A 23,909-nucleotide genomic window follows, 5' to 3' on the forward strand; every position below is an offset into this window, starting at 1 on the left:
GCACAGCAGCAACACAATCAGCTGCCTCCCCCAGATCCTGGATGGTACGTCAGCGCCGCCTCCGTAAAAGAGTGGACTACCTGGAGCGATTGGTCGAAAAACATCAGCAACAGCTCCGGGACCTCCGCAAAGAGCTGCCGGAGGTGCGGGACCAGCTGTCCACAGGAGGACACCACCGGAGGAAGTGACTGTCCCTTGCCCCTTTTTTAAAGACTTTTGGGGGGTGGGAATTGGGTATTTGGGAAAGGGGACTTTTGGACATTGGTTGGGGTTAGGCGGGGGGGTGAGTTGGGTTAATTTATTTTATTTTTTTGACTACATCAATATATTTATTAATAATTATTTTTCATACCAAAACATAGTATACGCGTTCATATTATTTTGTGTGGGGGTGGGCGGTGGTTACTGGACGTTTGGTTTCTTCCAACTTACCAGCATGAATGAAACATCTATTCCTGAAATGTACCAAAGTGCCAGTAACCGAGTTAGTTAATTCAGTAGCCCTACTAGTACTTTACTAGTAGTAATGGCAGTCTCTGCTCTCCTCCCAGTCCTAGCCCATTATTCTAAACCCTCAGCACACATGGGAAGCCAACAGCAGCCATGTACTCATCACTAATTGCCCAAATTGTAGTGAAAGCATCCCCACAAGACATTGAAGAGTAAGGAGGTTTAATGTAATGAGACATACATCCTCTACAGCAGAGGCTCAGAGTCAACTGTCAATTGTAGAATGTCAGGAGTAGCTTCATCAACATTCTGTTGAGATCATATCATTCCAAGCTCTGATATGGCATGCGACGTATTCAACACACACCAGTACCCCTTCAGGTCATCATACGTGCACCTGCATTTCTCATCTAGGGACTGAAGAAATATGATCATATCATCCCCATCCTGATGGAAATCCACTGTGAACCCTTTGCAACCTGCACTATATTCAATACTAGATGTATCATTCACAAACCCGTCATGACAAGCAGCCCCACATATCTGGCTGAGAAGCTTGCCATCTCTAATGTCTCTTAGGTCACCCACTACCAGGACACCATCAGGCAAGAATCAAAGAGTCCAACAAAAGAAAAGAAAAATCAAGGCAGCAGGCCTTTGCTGTCTATGCACCTAGGATCTGGAACAACAGATACGTTTGTTAGATCGGCTCCCCAACCCTGCTCAAATTTAGGAAAAAGTTGAAGGCAAACCTTTTTAAAGAACACTACAAATTGATGCAATAATAACACACTTCTTCTCTCAGATATCACCCACTTCTCCAATCATTTGTTGACAGTATCTTTGGTGTTGACCCTGCACAGCAGTCTCCAGCCTTTTGCTGGGGTTTGTGTTATACAAAGAACACATAAATGCACACTAAACACATACACATACACTAAAGCGCCTACTTGAAACTCACTGCCCTTATGATCAGATACTTTTATTTCCAATAAACAGTTTCAACAAGTCGAAACTTGACTCAACAACATGACCCTGGAGAGCTTCAACTACCAACTATCAACCAATGCAAAGTCTCTCAGAATCACCATAGATACCAACCACTGCCTCGAGGAACAACGTCGTCAAAAAGACTAAGAAGTGATGGCATCAACTCTTGAAAAAAGAAAACTGCTGTTCCTGAAAGTGATTTTAGAAACTACTATCCAAGCCCTAATACTATTGCAAGTCGATAGAGGTAACGTCCTGCTCCACTGATTCTCAGACACCACACTGGCCCCACCAAGAAAGGCATTCTACACACTATGGCCTTGGATTGAACACATTTTTAAACATCATCCCTGCCCTCAGGGTACACTAAGTCCAACATCTTTAAGATCAGCTGCATCACCTTCAAGGCCTCCTTGGTTGGCACCAATATTTTCCTGGCTGAAAAACTATTGATATTCAGCAAATCTCAACACACCCGCAGCTACAACATCACCAGACTGGAAAGTGAGAAAGCTAAGAAAGAAAAAACCTTTTCCAACATTGCCGCAAGATATGGAACAACATCCATTTAATGGGGGTGGGGTCGCACACTACTCACACACCGGCGGTGTCGCCCCTAAGGACTCTGGTCAATGTAGTAAAGTGTTCGCGATGCATCATCTTTCGATCTTCTGCTATCTTCGCTGTCTTCGCCACTCAGGCGCGTAGGTGCGGGATCCCAGGCTCGTCAGCCCGCTGCTCAAGGGAGCCATCGGCAACCCCAGTACACGGCCTATCCCTGCTGATGAGGGGTAATACCCCGAAACACGTGTCCAGAGTCCTTAGGGGCGACACCGCCGGTGTGTGAGTAGTGTGCGACCCCACCCCCATTTGTAACTTTAAAGCTCCCTTGAGCAGCGGGCTGACGAGCCTGGGATCCCGCACCTACGCGCCTGAGTGGTACTATACCTGGCAGATATTGGCAGCCATCGGCAACCCCAGTACACGGCCTATCCCTGCTGATGAGGGGTAACACCCCGAAACACGTGTCCAGGGATGGCGAAGACAGCGAAGATAGCAGAAGATCGAAAGATGATGCATCGCGAACACTTTACTACATTGACCAGAGTCCTTAGGGGCGACACCGCCGGTGTGTGAGTAGTGTGCGACCCCACCCCCATTTGTAACATCCATTTAATGATCAGCTCTGTCCTAGACCTTCTCTGATTCAGGCAAGAGCTGAAGACCCACTTTTTCAAAAATACCCTAGTATAATCAGTGGTCTGAGTGCATTAAAAACAGTAACGGAACTGTGATGCTATGCGCAAGAGGGATGGGGTAAGTAAGTGTTTGGGCATGGCTAAAAACGAATTAATTTTAACTTTTTTCAGTCTTTCACCTCCTGCTAAATACATATAAAATAACACAGCTTAAATGAAAATTAAATAAAATGTATGTTAGTTAATCAGTGGGAAATGCACTATCATCCATTATGAAACCTCTAGTTAATGCACTACACAGAGAGCCACAGAACTGAATCCTGGTTGGTGCAGTGGAGAATAGTTACTTGTGTATGTTTAGTGCTACAAGGTCCCAGTTTGTGATGTAAACCACTGTGAATATGTAAGTCATCATTTTAAACTTGTATTACACACAGTATATGATGGGCCACTTCAGAATGCGCAGAAAAGCTTTAAGATAAAAAGCATTTCCAAAATATGGATTTTTTTGCAGGCTATACATAGTGCAGTTTTTTTTATAGCTGTCTTTTAAAAGTACACGCTCCACAGCTTGGCTATTAGCTCCCTTACAATACCCTCAAAAAGAATAAATGTGTGTCATCGGGAAGCGTTTCTTTTTTTAACTATGTTTTAAAAGCACACACTTCACATCTTAGCTAGTAGGTCCCTTACAATACCTCTCAAAAAGAATAAATGTATGTCATCAGGAAGCTTCAAGTGATTCCATCAATTAAATCAATACCGCCCTCCCGGCACCGTAGAGATTTGCACATTACCCAGTTGCGCACATTTACATTTCTTTCAGGCAGGCAGACACCCTGGCAAGAAGGCTTGTTTACTTGTCTGCCCCTCCCTTGGTTTCACAGCACATGAGACTTCTTCCTCACACTTGAGTTGAAACATTTCAATCTTCGGAATTAACCGTCCTAGGACATTGTCTTTTGACAAAAAGTAAAGGAACTGTTTTTCTAGCATTAACCCCTTGGCCGCTGCGGTAATTCCGCCGCGGCGCTAGGGGGGCCCTCGGCGCCGCCATGCTCGTGACGGAACCACTCAGTCACGAGCCACGGTGGTGCTGTGCTTGTGACGGAACCATTCCGTCACCAGCACAGCATCACCGTGGATCGTGACGGAATGGTTCCGTCACGAGCATGCAAGGGGTTAAAAAAAGCATGGGCATGTTGTGCCCCTCAGGCCCCCCTCCCCACACACTTCGACCACTGACTACAATACCTTAGAAATTAGCTTTTTATTTCATGACTACAGTTGTCTCCCTGCTCTCCACTCTGTAAACGATAGTGCATCATCACTTTATCTACTGCCCTTGTACATCACTCTATTGTGCTTGACTTGGTTATCACCGGCATACTTGCACATATGGTCGCAAATCAATGACCATTTCATACTGGTTGGGCTGACAACAGCTAGGATGGAAAATTTGGCGTGGGGTGATCCATGAGAGATATATTGCATTTGGTGGATTACTTGTTTCTTGACATTGAAATGGTTGGTGTTAGGATGTATGCACATGTCTTCAGTAACTGTTGCCTTTATGTTTCATCTCATGATATGGCAAGTTATGTCACAAAATTGCTGTATAGAACCAAGCTTCCCAAACTTTTGAAAACCCCAACCTAATTTTAAGAATGACAATCTTTTTCAACCCACTTTGTTTTAATGGACATGACACGAGTGATTGTTTTTTTTAATGCAACTGAAGCATTGTGTTGTAGTACACTGTCATTTACAGACAGCATATTTGCATTGACATTTTCACTAAATGTGCACATAGTTTTATTGATAAAACTATACTGCACACAAATGATAATATGTGAAAATCCGGTTTCAGTGAACATTTATCATTTGTTCATCACTGTGTAAAGTGTGTTGATTTGTTTTGATCCTAGTAAAATCTTTGTGCCATCACAATTCACAGTTAGAATTACAAAATAAATGTGCTTTGTTTTTGCTTTTTTAACTGCTGAATGTGTACAGTTAATTTACAGATATTTAAATTTAGGTGTGTGTTACAAAAAAAGTACATCTCGCAGCCTTTCCTTTCACATTCCCTGTTCCCCAGCAAGATTGTCACACATATAACTTTATATTTCTCAGACTGCAAAGTGAGAGGAGTTTGTAAATACCAATTCCCATGTTAAAAAACATAAGCAAAAATGTGTCAGAGGACAGAGCAAGATGTGTGATCTCTGTCTTTAAAGTGCAGCAAAGGTGACAGGATAAATAGAAAATTTAAAGGCATCTATATTTATTGCTTGAACTTTCATGACCCACGGTTTGGGAAGCACTGATTAGAACACTACCCACTGTTTCAAAGAGTCCTTTGGTGCTTTTTGGATGTTAGTATGTGGAGAATTAGGTTGAGTGATCTTCAACATCAGCCTGTTTCTGTGTTTTTGTATCCATAATTAAGTGTGTGCTGATTCTGTGTAGGTCTTTCATTGTGAATTACATAATTATTGCACCTTTTCCCTGTTCATTTTAATGTTGGTCTCTCATATTGGGAGATCAACGTGGCAATCTCTCTTTGTTTACTTCAAAAGATTAAAGAACCCAATACATCATTTGCCCATGTCATTCAGAAATAATCCTCTGAATATTAGGATTATAGCATTTTAGGGAGTCACGCCTACAGTTTATCAGTTCAGATATGTCCATCCTTTTGTTTGGTTGTGAACCCACTTTAAAGCAGCCCTTTTCTAAATGTTTAACTCCAAAGCAATATTCGAAATGTGGCTCTGGCAGTGAGGTCTGTGCCATTCCTTGTCCATGTAAATTGTTATTCATTGTGTAAATTGTGGGTACAATAATACAGGAAGTCTGAATACAAATCACAAAGCATCGGTCTTGCCTAATATGGCAATCTCCAAATACCCTTATTGAACAGCAGTTTTGTGAACAGTTGTTCAGTCAACACCTTCTGTGGACAATTATTGAAGCTTTTTAACCCACGTCCCCAGCGGGTAGCCTTGAAACAAATCACCAGTTGGGGGGTTGGGATCCCATAGGCGCAATATGATAACCAATTGACGCAAAGTGAATACAGAGAACTACTTATTACAGCTTAATCATCAGGACTCGTGATAAACCTTGTAGAATTTCTCTTCTTAATTGCATCGCAACATCCTGGTCAGTCATCAGTTACTGGGCAGCTGGCCTTGTGGATGCTTGCAACACCATTAATTTCTGTATATGGGTAAGGGAATGACTTCTGGAGACCATGAGATTTTTTTTTATCTGTTTTCCCTTTGAGTTATTCCTGATTCTAGGCGACTTTTTTTGTTTGCACTTGGTTACTCTTCTCACTTGACTTTGGCAGCTATTCCCAAATCAGCACTGTGTTGATATTTCTGTGAAGTATTAGGGCAGGTAACTTAGCCTCTGAAAAAAACATTTAGATGTGTAAAATGATTAAAACTTCTTTTGTTCCTGCACCGTGCTTACATAGCGTCAGCTGGTGCTAGACTATTCTTTGAGACCTAGATGTGTGAATTTGTAGGTATATCCCATGCTGAGACGCAATCCTGTGTTAAACCTGTGGTATTCTCATACTGATTCTGATCATGGCTCATTAGGCCCTGATTTTCTGGTGTAAATAGACAATTGTATTTTTTATCCTCCCACCAAATGTTGGTCCTGACGCAGGCCGCAGTGACCGAAACAGGGTCTAAACAGGTGTGCACAAATCAGTGAGGATGAGAGACACAATGAGAACTAGGGTACCTAAACCTTGTTATGTTCTGGGCCCATGATCCGCCCCTGGCGTAAGGGGCGTGCAGTGTTGAAGTCATGTGACCGTCTATAATAAAGAAAGGCTCCGCACGCACGTACGCTATTCTGAGACGGGCGCACGGAGAGCCAGCAAGTTATTTCCCGTGTCTGATTCCTTTATTCCTAGGGCCACGTGTTAGGCCTAGTGCCGATTAGCTGAGTTGGTCCAACCCTTCTGAAGGACACAACAATTGGCGACGAGGGTGGCTGCTGAATCCTCGCTGGGTGAGGGTACTTGCCTCCTGCCCCGTGTGGCGGCCGCGAGCCTGTTCCTCGGCTCGTGGTGCTCGTGCCGTGCGGCGTACCCCACCCCCGCGCAGACCGCCGGGAGGAGCGGCCTGGTGCATGGACATCGAGTAGGTGACTCCGACCCTACTGCCGCACAGCTCACATCTGCACGGTGCTCCGGGCGGTGCCCCGTTTCAGCCCACGCATCAGGTGGTCGTGCGAAGTGCCTGATCCGGCGCGACTGGGAGGATGGCGACCATTCCGCCCATTGAACCCTTTGTGGTGGAGGGTGCGCCCTCAGCGCTCGCTCCCAAATGGAAGGAGTGGGTGGATAGACTCCTAGTATTCTTCGAAGCTACGAAGACGCACAAGGAACAGAAACGGGCCATGGTGTTACATCTCGGCGGCAAGGACATCCATTCCATTGCTCGGACCCTCCCGGAGGCGACCCCCAGAACTCATCACACGCTGATTAATGCCCTCAATGCCCATTTTGAGCCCATGGCCAATCAAGACTATGAACGATTTGTGTTCAGACAAGCGCGCCAGTTGCCCGAGGAGTCGCTGGACACATATCACACCAGGCTCAAAAGGTTGGCGCTCACGTGTGGGTTTCAAGATACCACCGAGGAAATTCGGGGACAAATTATACAGGGATGTGCGTCGGCCAAACTGAGGGAACGGATTCTAGAGGAGTCTGGCAAGCCGCTGATGGACATCCTAACTCTTGGCCGCACGAAAGAACTCTCCAAAGCTAGGGCTGCGCACATGGAAGCTGCTTTGCAGGCATCGGTCAAAGTGGAACCGGTTAACAAAATACAGACGCACACGCCCACTAAGTGGCCCAAGAGACCGCCCACTCAGGGTGGAGCGTCGGGACAGTCATGTGGTTATTGTGGAGGCCCGCGACACCAGATGGCAGAATGCCCAGCACGGGGCAAGCGGTGCTCGGGATGTGGCAGGCAGAATCACTTTGAGAAGGTGTGCCGGTCGAAGAAATTCCGTAAACCACGCCCCGCTGTGCAGGCCATAATGGAGGGGGAACAGAGTCACAGTGATATGGATGACGATGAGGAGGAGGAACGATCGGTGCACAAGGTACACATGATCGGTACCGCTGCCCGCCGTACCAGGCCACTGCCTCAATGCGCCATACAGGTAGCGGACCAAGATCTAATAGCAGTGGTGGATACGGGCGCGTCCATAAACCTCATGAGTGTTTCCCTCTACAGGACCATGACCACGCCTCCGGCGCTGCGTCCCACCCCCATCACCGTCTTCGCGTATGGGCAAGACACCCCTCTCGAGATTCGAGGGAAATTCAAAGCGGTGATCCGCCATGGGAACAAGACAATCAAAACTAACGTCTTTGTGTCAGAAGAAGGCCAAGGTATGCTGCTGAGTTGCAGAGCGGCTGAAGACCTGGGTGTGGTGACATTTGCCTTTGGGGTCCATGAGGAATCCGTTCAACATCTCCTCATGGAATACCCGGATCTCTTTGAGGGCATTGGCAAGTTCAAAGGCCGAGAAATTCATCTGCACATAGATCCAACGGTACAGCCGGTGGCTCTGCGACACCGCCGCATTGCGTTCCATCTACGGCCGCTGGTGGAAGAGGAACTCCACAAACTGGAAGCGGCGGGCATAATCGAGAAGGTTTCGGGTCCCACCCCATGGGTCTCGCCCATCGTGGTCACCCGGAAACCGAAGCAACCCGGAGCGGTCAGGATCTGCGTGGACATGCGCCTCCCGAATGCTGCCATAAGACGGGAGCGCCACATCACGCCCACTATAGATGACCTCATCGGAGAGATGGCAGGTGCCCGGTGGTTCTCCAAGCTGGACTTGCGATCAGGGTATCACCAGTTGGTGTTGGATATGGAGTCGCGCAACATCACTACTTTCTCCACCCACATCGGCCTTCGACGATACACTCGCCTCAGTTTCGGAATTTCCAGCGCCGCGGAGGTATTCCAGAATGTCATCCAGGAGCTGATCGCTGGTATACCGGGAGTGATCAATGTCAGTGATGACATAATGATACATGCCCGCACCATCCCGGAGCACAATCAAAGGCTGGCCCAAGTATTTCGAAGACTCAAAGACGCAGGACTGACGCTCCATCGAGAAAAGTGTGAATTCCTGCGGGACCGGATAGGGTTTTTTGGATACGTCTTCTCGGCTGAGGGTGTCAACCCGGATCCGGATAAAGTAAAAGACATTAAAGATGCGCCACCCCCGCAGACCGTCACTGAAGTCCGGAGCTTCCTGGGCATGGTCAACTATTGTGGCCGGTTCATCAGAGACTTGGCTAATCTCACGCTCCCCTTGCGGGACCTCACCAAAGACTCCACTCCCTGGCACTGGGGACCTGAGCAAGAAAAAGCTTTCCGAGACATCAAAGAGTCTCTGTCCAACAACACCACTCTCGCCTTCTTTGACCCACGCAACTTCACGCTCATTGCTGTGGATGCGGGGCCTGCTGGACTGGGAGCGGTTCTCATGCAAAGGAAGAGAGACAACATCGATTGGACGCCTGTTGCTTTTGCGAGCAGATCTCTCACGGACACGGAACAAAGGTACTCGCAGATTGAGAAAGAAGCAATTGCCATTCATTGGGGGTGCCGACACTTTCACCTCTACATCTATGGCAAACCATTCACTGTGGTGACTGATCACAAGCCTTTGCTGTCTTTGTTTGCGGGAACCTCATCTAAACCCCCGCCTCGCATAGAGAAGTGGCTGCTTCAACTGCAGGAGTACAACTGTACAATCGAGTATCAGCCCGGAGCTAAGAACCCGGCAGACTATCTGTCACGTCATCCCAGACCAGCCACGGCCGAGGAGATGGAGGAAGCTGAAGAAACGGAGGCCTATGTCAGGTGGGTGGTGGCGCGATCTTGCCCTCGTCCCATCTCTCTCAGTGACATTGTGAGTGCCACAGCACAGGACGCCTGCCTTCAGAGGGCCAAAGAACTTGTTCACACGACTAACTGGAATCGGGCCAAGGAGGGGTGGAAGGTGCTCACATCCGAAGCCCAGAAAATAATGGAAAGCCTGTATCATGTCCGGGAGGAGCTCAATGAAGATGAGGCCGGATGCCTGCTGCGGGGGCATCGCTTGGTAATACCTTCAGCCCTCACTGATCAAGTAATACAGTTAGCGCATGTAGGTCACCAAGGGATAGTCAAAACCAAGGCACGCTTACGGACAAAGGTGTGGTTTCCCCTGATGGATGACATGGTGGAGCAGGTGGTAAGGACATGTGCTGCGTGTCAGGTGACTGGGGAAGCTCCTCGTGAAGCCCCGATTGCCGTGGAACCTCGTCCCCAACAGCCATGGGAGAAGGTCAGCATGGACTTTGGCAGTCTTCCGGATGGAAAGTACACGCTGGTCATGATTGATGACCATTCCAAGTATCCGGAAGTAGAAATAATAGCCAGCACTAGTGCCGAGTGTGTAATCCCGAAAGTAGAGAAGATTATTGCCACACATGGGGCTATGTGTGAAATCCGCACAGACAATGGACCTCCATTTCAAGGACAGGAATTGGCCACCTATCTATCATCTCTGGGCATTCGGCATCGACGCATCACTCCCCGATGGCCACAAGCTAATGGAGAGGCGGAACGTTTCATGAGGACTCTCAATAAAGTGATTCGCATTGCTCATGACAAAGGGCAGTCCGTGGAAATGGCCATTTTCACTTTTCTCCGCAGCTACCGACAAACCCCACATTCAACCACAGGGATAGCTCCGGCGCATCTTTTGATGGGACGGATTATACCTGATTCCATTCCTCACCATCCCCAATGGGCCCCAGCACCCGCGAATGAAGAAACAATTGCCCGCAAAAGAAAGACTGCTTTTGCTAAAATTAGTCAAAAGAGAAGAGCCATGGTGACACCATTCAGCAGAGGAGATGTGGTACTTCTCCGTAACAGAGTGACCAGTGGAAAATTCCGTTTGAACTATGAAAGAAGACCTTGGCGAGTGGTTGGTGTGAAAGGAACCCGCATCACTGTGGTCCGAGGAAGAGAGACTGTAACCAGGAATGTGTCGCACTTTAAACATTTTCATGGGGGTTTGAGAGCATCGGATTCACCACCTCCGACAACAGAAACCGAAACTGCACAGGACTTGCCAGGAAGGGAGCCGACGCCTAGTCTCGAGGTCACCCAGAGTAACACTCCGAGGGCGGTGATCAAGGAGACGGAAGGCAGCGCGGAGGCCCAGGAGGGGGTGTCAGATCCGGAGGAGCCCGACATGGAGGCGCCTGAGACCAGCTCCGCCCCAGAGACAGACTGTTCAAGCCAGAGGGGCGTGGATCAAAGGCTGAGACGAAACCCGACGCCTTCCTGTCGACTACGCGATTACCTCACGTAAGACTGTTCTATGCATCAGTGTTGAATACAATGTCCAGTAATGTGTCATACTTGTTGTTAGTGATTTTGGAAAGTGAATTCGAAGTCTATGAAGATTAATACAATAGACTATCCATCGAGACTGCAGGGTTGCAGCTGTGTTTGAATTTAGTTTTGAGTTTTTCTTGTTTTAGGAGGAATGTTATGTTCTGGGCCCATGATCCGCCCCTGGCGTAAGGGGCGTGCGGTGTTGAAGTCATGTGACCGTCTATAATAAAGAAAGGCTCCGCACGCACGTACGCTATTCTGAGACGGGCGCACGGAGAGCCAGCAAGTTATTTCCCGTGTCTGATTCCTTTATTCCTAGGGCCACGTGTTAGGCCTAGTGCTGATTAGCTGAGTTGGTCCAACCCTTCTGAAGGACACAACAAACCTGTGTGTTAGTATGAGCAGTGGAAGAGTTTTCTCAAACATCCCACTCAGACCTTCATCTTTCTGAGATCAATAAGTTCGATACCATTGTAAAATGTGTTAGTGCTATCGAAAAAACTAATTACTCATCTATTTTTTTAAGTTGTTGTTTTTCTCGCTATCCACAGCTCCTCACAACAAGCATCCAATTTCAAAGCCTTTCTGATGATCAGCTGTGCCACAAGCCTGAAGATGCGTGCCTTTTTTTTTTTACAAGGAATACGTGCATCCCTAGGAGAGAAGACAGTGCTAGCCAAATATTCTTTTTTCGTCTGAATGTTTTTGATTATTGCATTCATGGTGCATTTTCTTAACTGTATCATCAGGACCAGATATCTCCTACTTTCTGGGAAGCAGTGTATTTTAGCGCGAGGGCTGGAGGATGCGCTAGTGAGCAGCGAGGGGCAGGGATGTGCCCCCCTGTGTTGCACTGCAGCATTATGAAACCCCCAGTGGTTTGTGTGTTTTAGTGTCCCCGCGAGGGCTGCCTCCGCCGCTCTCGGCCGCCAGCGTGGGGTTTGTTTGGGACCGGGGCTGAAGCATGCGCCTTCCTGACGGGAGGGATGTTGTGGTTGTCCGTCCTCTGGCAGACTGCAGCATCACCCGGGCTGCAGCAGGGGGAGAGAGAGCAGGTGGAGGCTGCACACACTGCAGTGACGCTGCCCTGGAGATGGCGAATTCCTCCTGCCTTTGAATGAGCCGGGGATGAAGGGGCCCTCCCAGCCCTGCCGAGTGATGCCCTGAGCCGACCAGCCGCGCAGGGAGACCGGGAGGCAATGGCAGCCTACCGGCCCCATCTTTAGCCCCACCCCAGCCCGTTTCCGCGCCGCGTCTGTCTGTGCCGGCATCTTCCGTTCGCTGCGAGGGGGCGCGGGGCAGCATCCAAGCTGGGAAGGCACCCGGCCGCCACCCACCCATCCTCTCATCTCTCCATCCACCCGAGGGGGGCCATGGCCGCCGACGAGGTCCCGCAGACGGCCGAGCACTACCAGGCGGAGATCGAGCGGCTGAGCCGGGAGCTGACGGAAACCACCCAGGAGAAGATCCAGGCGGCCGAGTACGGGCTGGTGGTGCTGGAGGAGAAGCTGGCCCTGAAGCAGCAGTATGACGAGCTGGAGGCCGAGTATGACGGCCTCAAGCACGAGCTGGAGCAGCTGAAGGAGGTGGGTGCGCTGCTGCCCGGGCCTGGCCTCTGCGGGGGCACTGCCCGCTGCCGCACAGCGCCTCGAAGCAGGGTCGGCTCAGCGCTAGGGAGCGCCCTGGCATTGCAGTGAAATACGTGGGGCATGTGCACAGTACCAGGAAGAGATGCGGCTAGCCGGGGAGGGGGCGCTGACAGGAAGTTCCCAAACCATCCTCCCATTGCCAGGACAATACCTGGGGGCCGGGGCGGAGGGCTTGGCCCTGCTCCCTTATTATCTTTGTCAGGTTCAAGCGGTTCTTTGCAGGGGGCGGCAGGTGTATTTATAATGGGCATCTGACATTCTTGTGCTGCGCTTTGCCACCAGGGTTGCTGTTTTAGGATGTCATGTGCTGTCAAAAATGAAAAAAAATAATCTTATTTAGCAGGCTCAGCGTTCAAGAAAATAATTGGACAGGAATATTTATTCTATAGGTTGGGTTGTGCTGAAACAATTGTGCTCACATTGTTCTTGAGAAGCAAATATCACGTTGACAATCGCAAAGTGTGTTTCTTTTATTTGTTAAGTCCAGATAGGGGAATATTTCTTTACTAATGTATGTTTTATAGTATATTTGCAGACGTGAGTACGTTTGTGACTTACGATATTGATTTTAAGGCTTAGCAATAAAGGAACCTGCAACACGATGTACATGCAACTGATTGCCCTCCTTGCCACGTCTGTACCGTAGCGAGCACCTGTGATGTAGGGTGTGATCTCTGGTGTCCAGGGATGCACCGTGGAGTGGACACTGGCGCGGCTGAGTGTGGCAAGCGAGAGCCCATTGTGGGGGGAGTCAGCCCGTAGCCAGCGTGACTAACACTTTCTAAATATAGAAACAGACATTCATGGTGGACAAGGCCTCACTCCGCCGGCCCATCACCCGGGCTGCACTCCACATCAGACCTTGTGGTCTCCACTTTTACACTCCTACACTTGGTACTGTTGCTTCAGTATGCCTGATCCATAACTTTTATTGTATTTTATTTTTCATTTCTGCCTGCACTCATTCTGCTGGCAGGATGCTCAGTCCATTCAGTGCACTGGATGGAGCCTTCCTAGTTAAGTTTCATGTAGGTTCCACAAACCCACAGAATACTCTCGCTTAAAGGATGTTTGTTTCTTAAACTGTCCATTCCCGTTGGGAATGTGAATATCTCCTTCAAATCCTGCGCCTTGACCCCCAGTCTGCACATATTTACATTTTCAGCCGCCTCATCCTCTACAGCATGCATCATCCTGCCACGCCTTCAATGGACCATTTCCAATCTCTCTGTATTTGTCTCGAGATGAGGCGCCCCAAGCCAGCTGTACACATAGAGAGGACTCACCAGGGTTTTGTTTAGTTTCTCATTCCTTATCAGGTTGGACGTTCTAAAATCACCATTAATTAAAAAAGATAGATGAAAGAACACATTTGAAAAAATGTGCAGGTACCAAGTGAATGTATGCATTCGGCGGGACCGCTGCAGGCCGACTGGGCGTGAACCACCTACGGGGCAGGTGTGTCCTCAATGGTTCACCTTGCACGCCGCTATTTCAAGCTCTTGACATCAGTAAACTCGTACATGTATGCTGTGTCAGGGGAATTACCTCCACACACCAGGATTGCTGTACGTATAAACCCTGGGTACTAACCAGAGTAGGGTAACAGGGTTGCTTGACTGGGACGGATAGGAGTCCTGAAGAAGACCGGCGTGACCAGTTAGTGTGGGCACATCAAACTCTGTCGAAACATGTTGACTTTGGCAGTCTTGGGAGGGTTGATGTGAGTTCCTAATATTCTCACAAATAAACCCATCCTTTCCAATTTTAATCCTGTCCGTGGGACTCTGGAATAAGAAAATCGATAGAGTACCCACGAGGCAGTTTTAGGTTCACTTTTCACTGCATTTATTTCTATCACTGTTCACAGTCAGGGTTGGTAGCACTTTATACTCACCCATTTATGTTTGTTGTTTATGTTGTTTGTTTACCCTTCCCTATGCTCCATCCTATGTGCGTGGCTACGCCAGGGTGTTTTGTAGGCAGACCCGATGCTGAAGCATGTCACACACAGACTTGTATGTGAGTGTGGGCAGTTTTACTAACACTGTTTGTGCCCCCGTATGCGTTGTTCAGTCTCTTTTTCCTCTTTACCCCCCTTGGTGTGTTTATAATGTATGCAAGAATGACATGGTAAGGAATGATGTAAGAGTATTCTTCACTCATTCTCAACTTCTGAGAATTGCTCATTGTAGCATTCTATTCCATTGCATTTTGCTAGTCTGTTTCTTTACAAAAAGGGGGTCAAACGTATTCAAATGAGTCTTGGCATCATCTAGAATAACTAATTGCAATATATGAGCCATGGCTCTTTTTCTAACAAATATATTTCGAGTTTTGTGTCCTTTCCAATGGACAGTTTTGCAAATGATTTTGCAATATAGTTACAGACTACATAACAAAGCAAGTAGATGGCAATTGTCATTTTGTAGGACATATTGAAACAGTGCTGTTGTGTCTGGAAATAATGTTTATGTATCTTCTACATACTGTGTTAGCTACTTGTTGTCAAAAGATCTATTGTGGAAAACATCAAAACTGACAGTGGGCTTTAGGTGAGACACTTCCTTATTTTTTTTGGTTTTCCTGTAAATTTAATTTGCTTGCTTCTTATTCAGTCGTTTTCATTCCTCTCATGTGCTCCCCTGTAGCATGGCTTATTTCCAGACCTTTTGACTGAATGGCATATATCCATACATTGTTCACATTCAAGGAACCATTTTCTCTTTTGCTTTTAGCACTCCCTGAAAGTGCATGTGTTTTATTTCCCCATGTGCTGCTTTCCCCCCTCACGTCCCTGCCCTTGATCCCTAAGGATTGTTCCAACCACCTCTTATGTTGTTGCTCTTCCCCGTCCCATTCAACTATCATCTTTTTTTAAAACATAAGCCCCAACACCTCCTTTGTTGCCCCCCCCCCCACCTAGTTCCCCGTTGCTCTAGGTGCTCGGCAGTGTTTACTTTTCCCTTCAGCCTTCACTCCTCCACAGTTGCTCCCTGTCGTCCCTTTTTCACATCTTTTTTATAGTTTGTTTTCTATTTTGGAGGGACTGGCAACCGCAATTTGCCACAGGGATGCTCCTTTCTGAAAAGGCTTTTTCGCACACAATTTTTTTCTTTCTTATTTACCACTCCAAGATTGGGGTCTGCCATCTTTGAAATATATATAAAAAATAAAACAACAACAGCAGTATTACAACATATGCTCAATCAAGCCTGTGTGACAATGCATGCATGAGAATACGTCATTATGCGAGGCTGCCGTAACTTCATGAAACTGATGTGCACATGCATGATGAGGCATTTGCTCTTACACATCATGTTTGTTTGTGCCAACACTGGTCAGTATTGTAACTATTTGTTCTTCTTTTTCGTGATGCTGAACTTTGTCAGCAAAAAGAATGACCAAGTCTGCAATGGCAAAGCCAAAAGGCGAGACGTATTGTATTTGTCAATGCTTGTTTGCAAAGGGTGTCTCCAGGAGTATTCTGAATAACATGATCATTGATGGAGTTCATGTTTTTTTCAATATGACTCTAGTCCTAGCCTTGGTACATTGATGGGGAGCAATGCAGAAAGATTGTCAAGCATCACATAATTTTGGTTATGCCACGTAACAATGATTAGAACCCATGGTCTTCGTCTCTACCTTTCCTGCAGCGCCAGATGCTGGTGTTCTCAAATATCCGGTTGTAGTGAGTAGGTCTAGTTCTCAGCTAGGTTTGGTTGAGTTTCACACTAAGGTCTTGATTGTGAGTGTTTTAGTAATCCCCATGGGAGCATTAACCATTGTCACTGAAGGGAACCCGAGAGTCCCACTTGTAATATTGTTAACTCTGCACTTGTAGTTCCTCTTGAGGGCCAGATTTCCACTGCTGCACAGGGCCACTGATGGTGCCTCTCATTGTTTTAAACCACATGAAGCAAGCACACCTTGAGCAGATTCCCACAGTTTATAAAATACAGGATGATGCACGTATTTGGACAACTCTGCACAACCCTACATCAGATCACTATATTTATTGCGACCAATGCCATGAAAAATAACCGCTGCGTCTCTAACCCATATCTGAACATTATTGTACTGTTTGCTGGTATACCTCATCAGATGGTGCCTTATTTTCACCATACAACCGTAGCATGCCCATCCCAGTTTTCACAATGCTCTTGTCCCCCCATATTAATCAGTTTCATTAGTGCCACCATCGTTACTGCACGTTACCCGTGTCTGCAATGCACAATATGCAGACATTGCACCTTTCTAGAGTGTTTCAATAGCCTTAGATACATGTTTTAAGGATATCTCAGGTTGTTCACATCGCAATCTTCCATAATGGTCAAGTTATGACGCTCTGAACTTGTCAGGAACACAGAGGGACCACATGCAAGTTTCAGTGCCATCCCCCATTAGCACATAAAATCACATTTCCATTATGTCTCATGGTAAACATATTGCAATATCCCATAATGTCCAGTGTGTATACCACATGTTACCATTCGTTGCGCGTTTCCATAATGTCCATGCTGGAATGCAGCATACATTTACAAAATACCCCACCTAGCTTAGTTTATAAGACTAGAAACACAGTTTACATACAATATATGACCGTCACCCTGCAAAAGAGGCCTCAGGAGGGCTTGCGACAGACTGCAGTGTGGGCACTGCCCGGATCCTGGTTTGCTCGTGCAGGCAGTCATCTTCGAGTGGAGTTTGCTGACCCTGCCCCTCTGGTGCTGCATGGCTGTGACCTTCCACTGGTGCCAGTCTGTCCTGCTGTCAGGAATCAGCTTGCTGGGCCCTTCGCCTACTGGGGCACCACCTGCTGTGAAACCAGGCCCTAGGGGTTTCAGGCACAGGAGATGAAAATACCCCGCTAAACCTGGTTGGGCAGCTAACTTTATGCCCCACAAACTTTCCACGAACGTCAACCAGTGATTGCAGGATGTGTCGCCCCACACGTAGGGGGCGACACATCCTGCAACCCTTTGCCAGTGCAGCCTCCTTCGTCTTTGCTACATGATTTCTCCTGCTTTCGAAGGCCAATGCAGCTGTGACAGAAATGCGAGCCAGGAATGTCTCAGTTCCTTAATTTAAGGGAATACTGAAGGGGGCAAGTTACTGCCAGTGGACATGATCTCTTGGTGCCCGGCAGCGACCTGTGCCACCCATCCCAAGCTTCTCAGCTTGTTTACCAGCCTTCTGCACTGGACACTATCAACAGATTTTTATTTTGTTGTGGGGATATTGATTTAAAACATAATTTTAAAGAAAATATCGCTTTTTATTGTCATTTCTCACGTTACCTACGCGGTGTGAATGAAACCTCAGCAGTGCCCATGCTTTAAAAGCTGTACCAGTTGCACTAAAGCCCTCGAACAAAAGCAGAGACTAACGCAGATGAGTGCCCCCCTGTGTGAGCGCCGAGCACCATGCCAGAGACACTGTGTGGTCATGATTACCTCATTCTCTCTCTGCATTGAAATAGAAGATGCACACGGGGTTTCAAGGACAGACTGTATCAGTGAGGTGATTCCATATATTAAACTTGTGCATTAACAGAAGTTGCAATCTTGCAAAAATCAATTGATCATCAACACAGTGTACCAGATTCTCAAAGGTTTTTCCAGTGACCAATCAGAGTTGCATGTGGAAGTTTTGTTTTTCCTGGGGTTAATATAGATAATCCACAAATATATAAATTCGTGCGTTGCTGTGCAAAGGAGTGAGTAGGGAAAGACGATGTTCAAGAGTTGAACACCCACAAAGTTGTAACCCCCTTGAAACGTTAAAATATTATGCAGTGTTGTTTGCACCCTTAACAGCACAGCACAGTCACTGATGCACTTTCCAAGTGTGAGCAGTGCAAAAAGTGTGGGAAAGGGCACGATCTTCTGCCATTTGAAGAGAATCTGTGCAGGCGAGGGAGACCTTATATAGAAACAAAGGATTATTGAAATAAAGTATTTGTGCTAAGATAATAGACCTCAATATACCAAACCCCAATTGTGGGTATTTTATGTTAGAAGTAGAGTATCCACACAGAAAGATAAGGAAACGTGTACACGTTATGTTATGTTATGTTATGTTATTGTAATTTTTATAGCGCACAGCTGCCCCAGCAAAGGGGCGTCCCGGCGCTTTAGCTGGCAACAGAAAATACCAAATACATAACTGAACAAAGCACATCTGCACTCCTTGTGCATACTATGCAGCAATACCTGTTCACTAGAGAATGCTGAATTGTCGCATGCATAACTCGCATGGTAAGCAAAGCATGAGTAAATTACAGCCCTGCATACCAGTGTTTGGTAAGGTGTGCTTTTGATTGAATTTGAGCAATATACCGGTTGTTCACCTTTTATTTACTTTAAAGTGATAATTAGTGTTTGATACATAAATGACTATTCACCAAACGCTACTTCCATTTCAGTACACAAGCGCACAACAAAGTTGTACACACACAACTATTTGCTAGTCCTAAATATGTAATAATATCCTTCCCAAACGAATGTGAGCATCTAACTTATGTAGGAAAGGGCCAGGAGTATATAGCGCCGAACGTGATTCATAAGTCTAGTTTTTTATAGGGTGCATGCAGGAAAAATATTTACAGTGCAGGGAAAAGAAAAGAAAGATGTTAGCAGAATTCTACAGTTTTCTTAAAGTTGACCATGTGTGATATTTGCATTATGGGCCTGATTTACAAACTTTTTTCTGCATCTGAATTATGCAAAAAAATAATCTAGTTGTAGATGAGCCCGAGATGCTAACGCAAAGAATAAGGCTTCTCCAGACAATTACTCTTGCAGATGGAACTTATTACAAATAACAGTCCTCCTTCAGAAGAAAGGAGAAAGTTACAGGGCGATGGGTGGCCATGCCAAATAGAGAAGGGTGGGGGTGCATTAACATATATTTTCCTGGTGCGGAAAAAAAGAATAAATATGATTTGGAGCTGACAGAAATAGCTGCACTTTCTAGATTTTAATGAATATTCTTTTGGATTTTTGTTAATATGAAAACTCTGAAATTAGGCCCGGGAATGCAATTCTGCTCTGCCCAAAGAATTTGTGGAGTTTTACCCACTCCACGCGCGACATAGCACATGGAGTTCTGAAAAACTTAGCTCCGTGTAGCGTTGCAGAGTTTTTTCCTTACTCGCCAACATTAAATTGGCGAGCGAGGAAAATCTTACTGCAGATCACCTCCCGGTGTGATTTCTCACATTGAGAAACCTTCCGTTCACGTTGAGGAAGATGCCGCTTGAGTAGAAAATCTACTTGAGTGGCAGAAAGAAGCAGTGCCCTCTTGCGCTGCGCATGGTGCCGTTCGTGCTGATTATCCAGTGTGGGGCAAACACCTGGGGCTAAAAATCAGTGTGAAGGGCACAACCCAACGCACTCCACTGCTTGTGTAACTCCTTATAGCGCGGCTGAGTTTTTCAGTCACTTCGTGGAGTCCCGCTATGAACTCCACCCAGGCCTATCAGAAATGAACACAGGGGGAGGAGCCAAGCTCGCGTCCGAGATGGCCGCGTTTTAGCTCGGCTCCGTTCACTCTCCTGTCTGCAACAACTATCCTGTACTTTATCCTGCCCCGGGAAGTATTCTACGATGTGCAGTGGAACGACGATACCTTATAGGCGCTTACCGTTTGCTCCGGTGGTTCCTGGGTGTCACGGATCCTGAGTTACGCCCCTGTCTGCTGCGGGGCCTCCGGAGCGGCCGGGCCTGGCACTCCCTGGCGGCGCCCGGGCTGGACGGGGTGCGGTGGCCGGCCCTTGGTGGTGGTGTGGAGTCGGTCGGAGAGGCCGATGTGCTAATAGACCGATTGCGGCCCCCCGGGCCTGGTCCGGCGGTCCTGCGGCCTGGTGTTGGGGCGCTGCCTTCCATGGACGGGGTTAACCGTACATCTGGCTCGTCTCCCCTTTGTTCTCCGTCCCGGCCATTTTGAGTTCCTCCGCCCGGGCTCGGAGAACGGTGCCGGCGGCGTGTGGGGTGCCGGCGCACCGCCTTCTTCTGGTGGCTCCTCTTCCTGCCCTGGTGGCACCTCCGCCGGTGGCTGCCGGTATCTTATTTGGCCCCGTTGGTATCCGGGCGGGGGTTGGTGTTTGCAGCGGCCCCGCCGGGCTTCTAAGATGGCGGCCGGCCCCATGACTCTCGGCCTTGCTGGGACCGGCGATGCGGATCCGCCGCACGGCACGTTTTCTGAATACTGCAAAGGTGAGCCTACACTTGGCGACATCCTCGCCGCCCTGCGCTCCTGGGGGGCGGCCATGACCGCACCTATCGCTATCCTGGAGAGAGGTCCCATGGCCGGGCCTGCCGGGCCCCCTTCGGTTTGTGCGGCTTCATCTCTGTTGTGTGCTGCTGGAACTTTCCTTGGGGTCGTGGACCTGGAGGCTGCTGTTGGTGTGGATATACGGAAGTCCGCTGCCCTTCTTCGTCCTGTGCCTCCTTCTGCTCCGGAGGTTCGCCAGCCGGATCCCGTCTGGACCGCCCTTGATGGGTCTCCTTTTCCTCTTTTGCCTCACATGACCGAACGAAGATCCTGTGACTGTGCCGCTGGACCGGCTTTCTCCGTGTTCTCTTCGGAACTGTGCCTGCTTTGCCTGAGGTGGTTATTGTACTTTCTGGATCATCCGTGTCGCGATCGCTATGACTTTAGTGTATTTGTGATTCGACTCCCTGTTATTCACCTCCGTTTCCATGTGATCTGGTTCCTGCTTCGTTGGACGGCTACAGTTTGCGAAAAACGAGGACAGGGTTGAGATGATCTTGCCTCTGTGGACTGTTAATTTTTGGTATGGTTGGGTGATCCGTTCAAAATTGTACGAATCTGTTTGATACTTCTTAACGTTCCTGGGGCTTATCCGTGTCTATACCAACTTCCCGTGGGCTCTGAATATTATCGGGCGGGGGGGTGGGAGCCAAAGGGGTTTTGATTCTGTGGCTCCTCTCCCGCTGTTTTTCCCTGTTTTCCCTTCCCCCCCCCTTTTTTTATCTACGTGATTCTTTCTTTCTATATTTCTTCTATATTTCGGGTTCTAATTAGGGCGACAGGCACGCTGCTGGGGGGTAGGCCATAGCCTTCTGCAGGGGTGCAGGGTGGGCTGTGCGGGGTGGTGGGGGGGTTTGTTTTATTGTATCTTCCTTTGTTCCTCGTTTGGTTCTATGGCTCTTATGTATCCCCTAATTTCGTGACGCGGTGTCGGCGCGTCGCCCCCCGGGGTGTTTGTGCTGGCATGGCCCTTTTGGTATGTCTGCTCTCACGGTTTATTATGCATCCGTTTCTCCTGTTGCCACTAGTTCCTTGTGCCGAAATTAGTATTGGGTGCTTTGTTAGCCGTGGGGGGAGTGCACTGACGCTGCGCCCTCACTTTCCCCCTCCTTTTTTCTGATGTCCTTTTCCTCCCTTATTTTCCCTTTCCCCCCCCCCTCATTTTTCTTTTCCTTTCCTGGGTTGCTGTAACGGAGGGCTTTTAGTTTTGTAAGCGTACTTTTCACTGTTTTACATTATGTGCCATGGTGGTGGTGGGAGGGCGTTGAGCAGCGGTTGTGATTGTTATTGATGTGGGACTCACGTTCTGCCTTTGCCAAAATGTGATTGTTCTTTTGGTCTTTGCCTGTATTCGAAGCTTCGGCTTGCTCACGGCCCACCGCGGCCCTCTGGACTCTACAGATTGTCATTATCCTGCGAAACCCCCTTTCTCTATAATAAAATTAACCTACTCTTATCCTGTCCGTGATGGCGGCTCGAAGACTTGTTACCTTTGCCTTCATATGAGCTATTTAGAAATCCTGTTGTTATTCCTGGATTGCCTAGTATGTCATTTTCTTGTGGTGGCCGGCCCGGTGGGTTGTAGGCCCGTATCTGTGAGCGCCTTCTGTACAATAAAGGTTTAAAAAAGAAAAAAAAAAGAAATGAACACAAATAGTGTACACAATTTTCGGATGCCGCAGCGCCTGACTTTTACATAACGTTTTGTGTACTGGTCCTAGGTAAGTCAGGAAAAATAGGTAAGACTTCTATGTACATGAATTCCATACACGTTCATTTACAGCAGAGATGTATGATTTCAATTGAAATCATGTGAATGCTCAAACAATAATAACTTACTCACAAGTGTATGTGTACATTATGCTGGAGTAGTTTATGCATTTAAGAACTTACCTTTGGAAATAAACCCCATGGTGTTCAACTAAATATTAGAGAAAGAAAATAAGAATTAATTTTTACTTCATGACCGAAGTATATCTGAAAAGTGCAAATTCAATAAACAATTGCCCAAAGCACATAGTGACTCAATCCTTGTCCGCACATTGTTTTGTACTAGAGCTCACAACTGATATAAACAGAGATTGCACTGGAATTTGCATAAGCACATACTTGAAAGCATTCATTGTGCCTTTGTTGCACAACACATTATTGTGCAGTCCCCTTTAGTTTGTTTGCCATCTTGTAGAGTCTTTGCTAATCAGTCCATTTGGAGTGTTAGCATGCACAATATAATTTGTGCAAGATGAATATGTACAGGCATTTTTCACCACCTTAAACAGGAACCAATTGTGAGAGCCCTGATAAATTCTGATATGTGTGGAATGCCTCAACCTCTCAAAGTACGCGTAAGCAGGTCATAGGGCAAATTCAGGACCAAATTGTGGGTGTTTTTCATTTTGTTCTGTGTGGACCATGTGCACCGGGAGATGTTGTTGCTGAATCCGTATTGGGTAAAGGAATGCAGTCTCATAACTGGTGCCCTCCAATCCACACTCAGGGCCGGACTGGGAACCAAAACCGGCCCTGGCAAAGTGCTCGGCCGGCCCCCTCACCTCCCCCCGGGGGAGGGGAGGGCGGCCGCGCTCTTTGCCAGGGCCGGTTTTCGGCCGATTTTGTTACAGGGCCGTTTATGCTGCAAAAACGTCCCTGTAACAAAAACGGCCCCCAGGAGCCCCAAACCGGCCCCCACCCATGCGGCCGACCGGGGGATTGCCCGGTGCCCACAACGGCCAGTCCGGGCCTGTCCACACTCACAAAACGTGCGCTCATTTATATGAGGCAGGTTCTAACAGTTCTCCTGTCCAGCTTGCTCGCAGTCCACTACCCTCTGCTGCCTGTCTAGCTGCTGCCCTCTGTTTATGCCTCATCTGCTCTGTTTTGCCTTTTCTGCT

At 47.7% G+C, this 23,909-nt stretch overlaps 1 protein-coding gene across 2 annotated transcripts in view; it reads left to right on the forward strand.

The window, feature by feature from the left end:
• The first annotated feature begins 12,364 nt into the window (after window positions 1-12,364).
• The window catches only part of BICD1 (BICD cargo adaptor 1), an 801,460-nt gene continuing 789,915 nt past the window's right edge, over window positions 12,365-23,909 (forward strand). For both annotated transcript variants that reach the window (XM_078673795.1, XM_078673794.1), the window contains exon 1: window positions 12,365-12,675. In XM_078673795.1, coding sequence (XP_078529921.1) covers window positions 12,463-12,675 — 213 coding nt within the window. In that variant the 5' untranslated portion in view covers window positions 12,365-12,462. The remainder of the gene's footprint in view (window positions 12,676-23,909) is intronic.

The sequence above is a fragment of the Lissotriton helveticus genome, chromosome 1_1 (genome assembly GCF_964261635.1).
Source record: "Lissotriton helveticus chromosome 1_1, aLisHel1.1, whole genome shotgun sequence".
Classification (NCBI taxonomy): domain Eukaryota; kingdom Metazoa; phylum Chordata; class Amphibia; order Caudata; family Salamandridae; genus Lissotriton; species Lissotriton helveticus.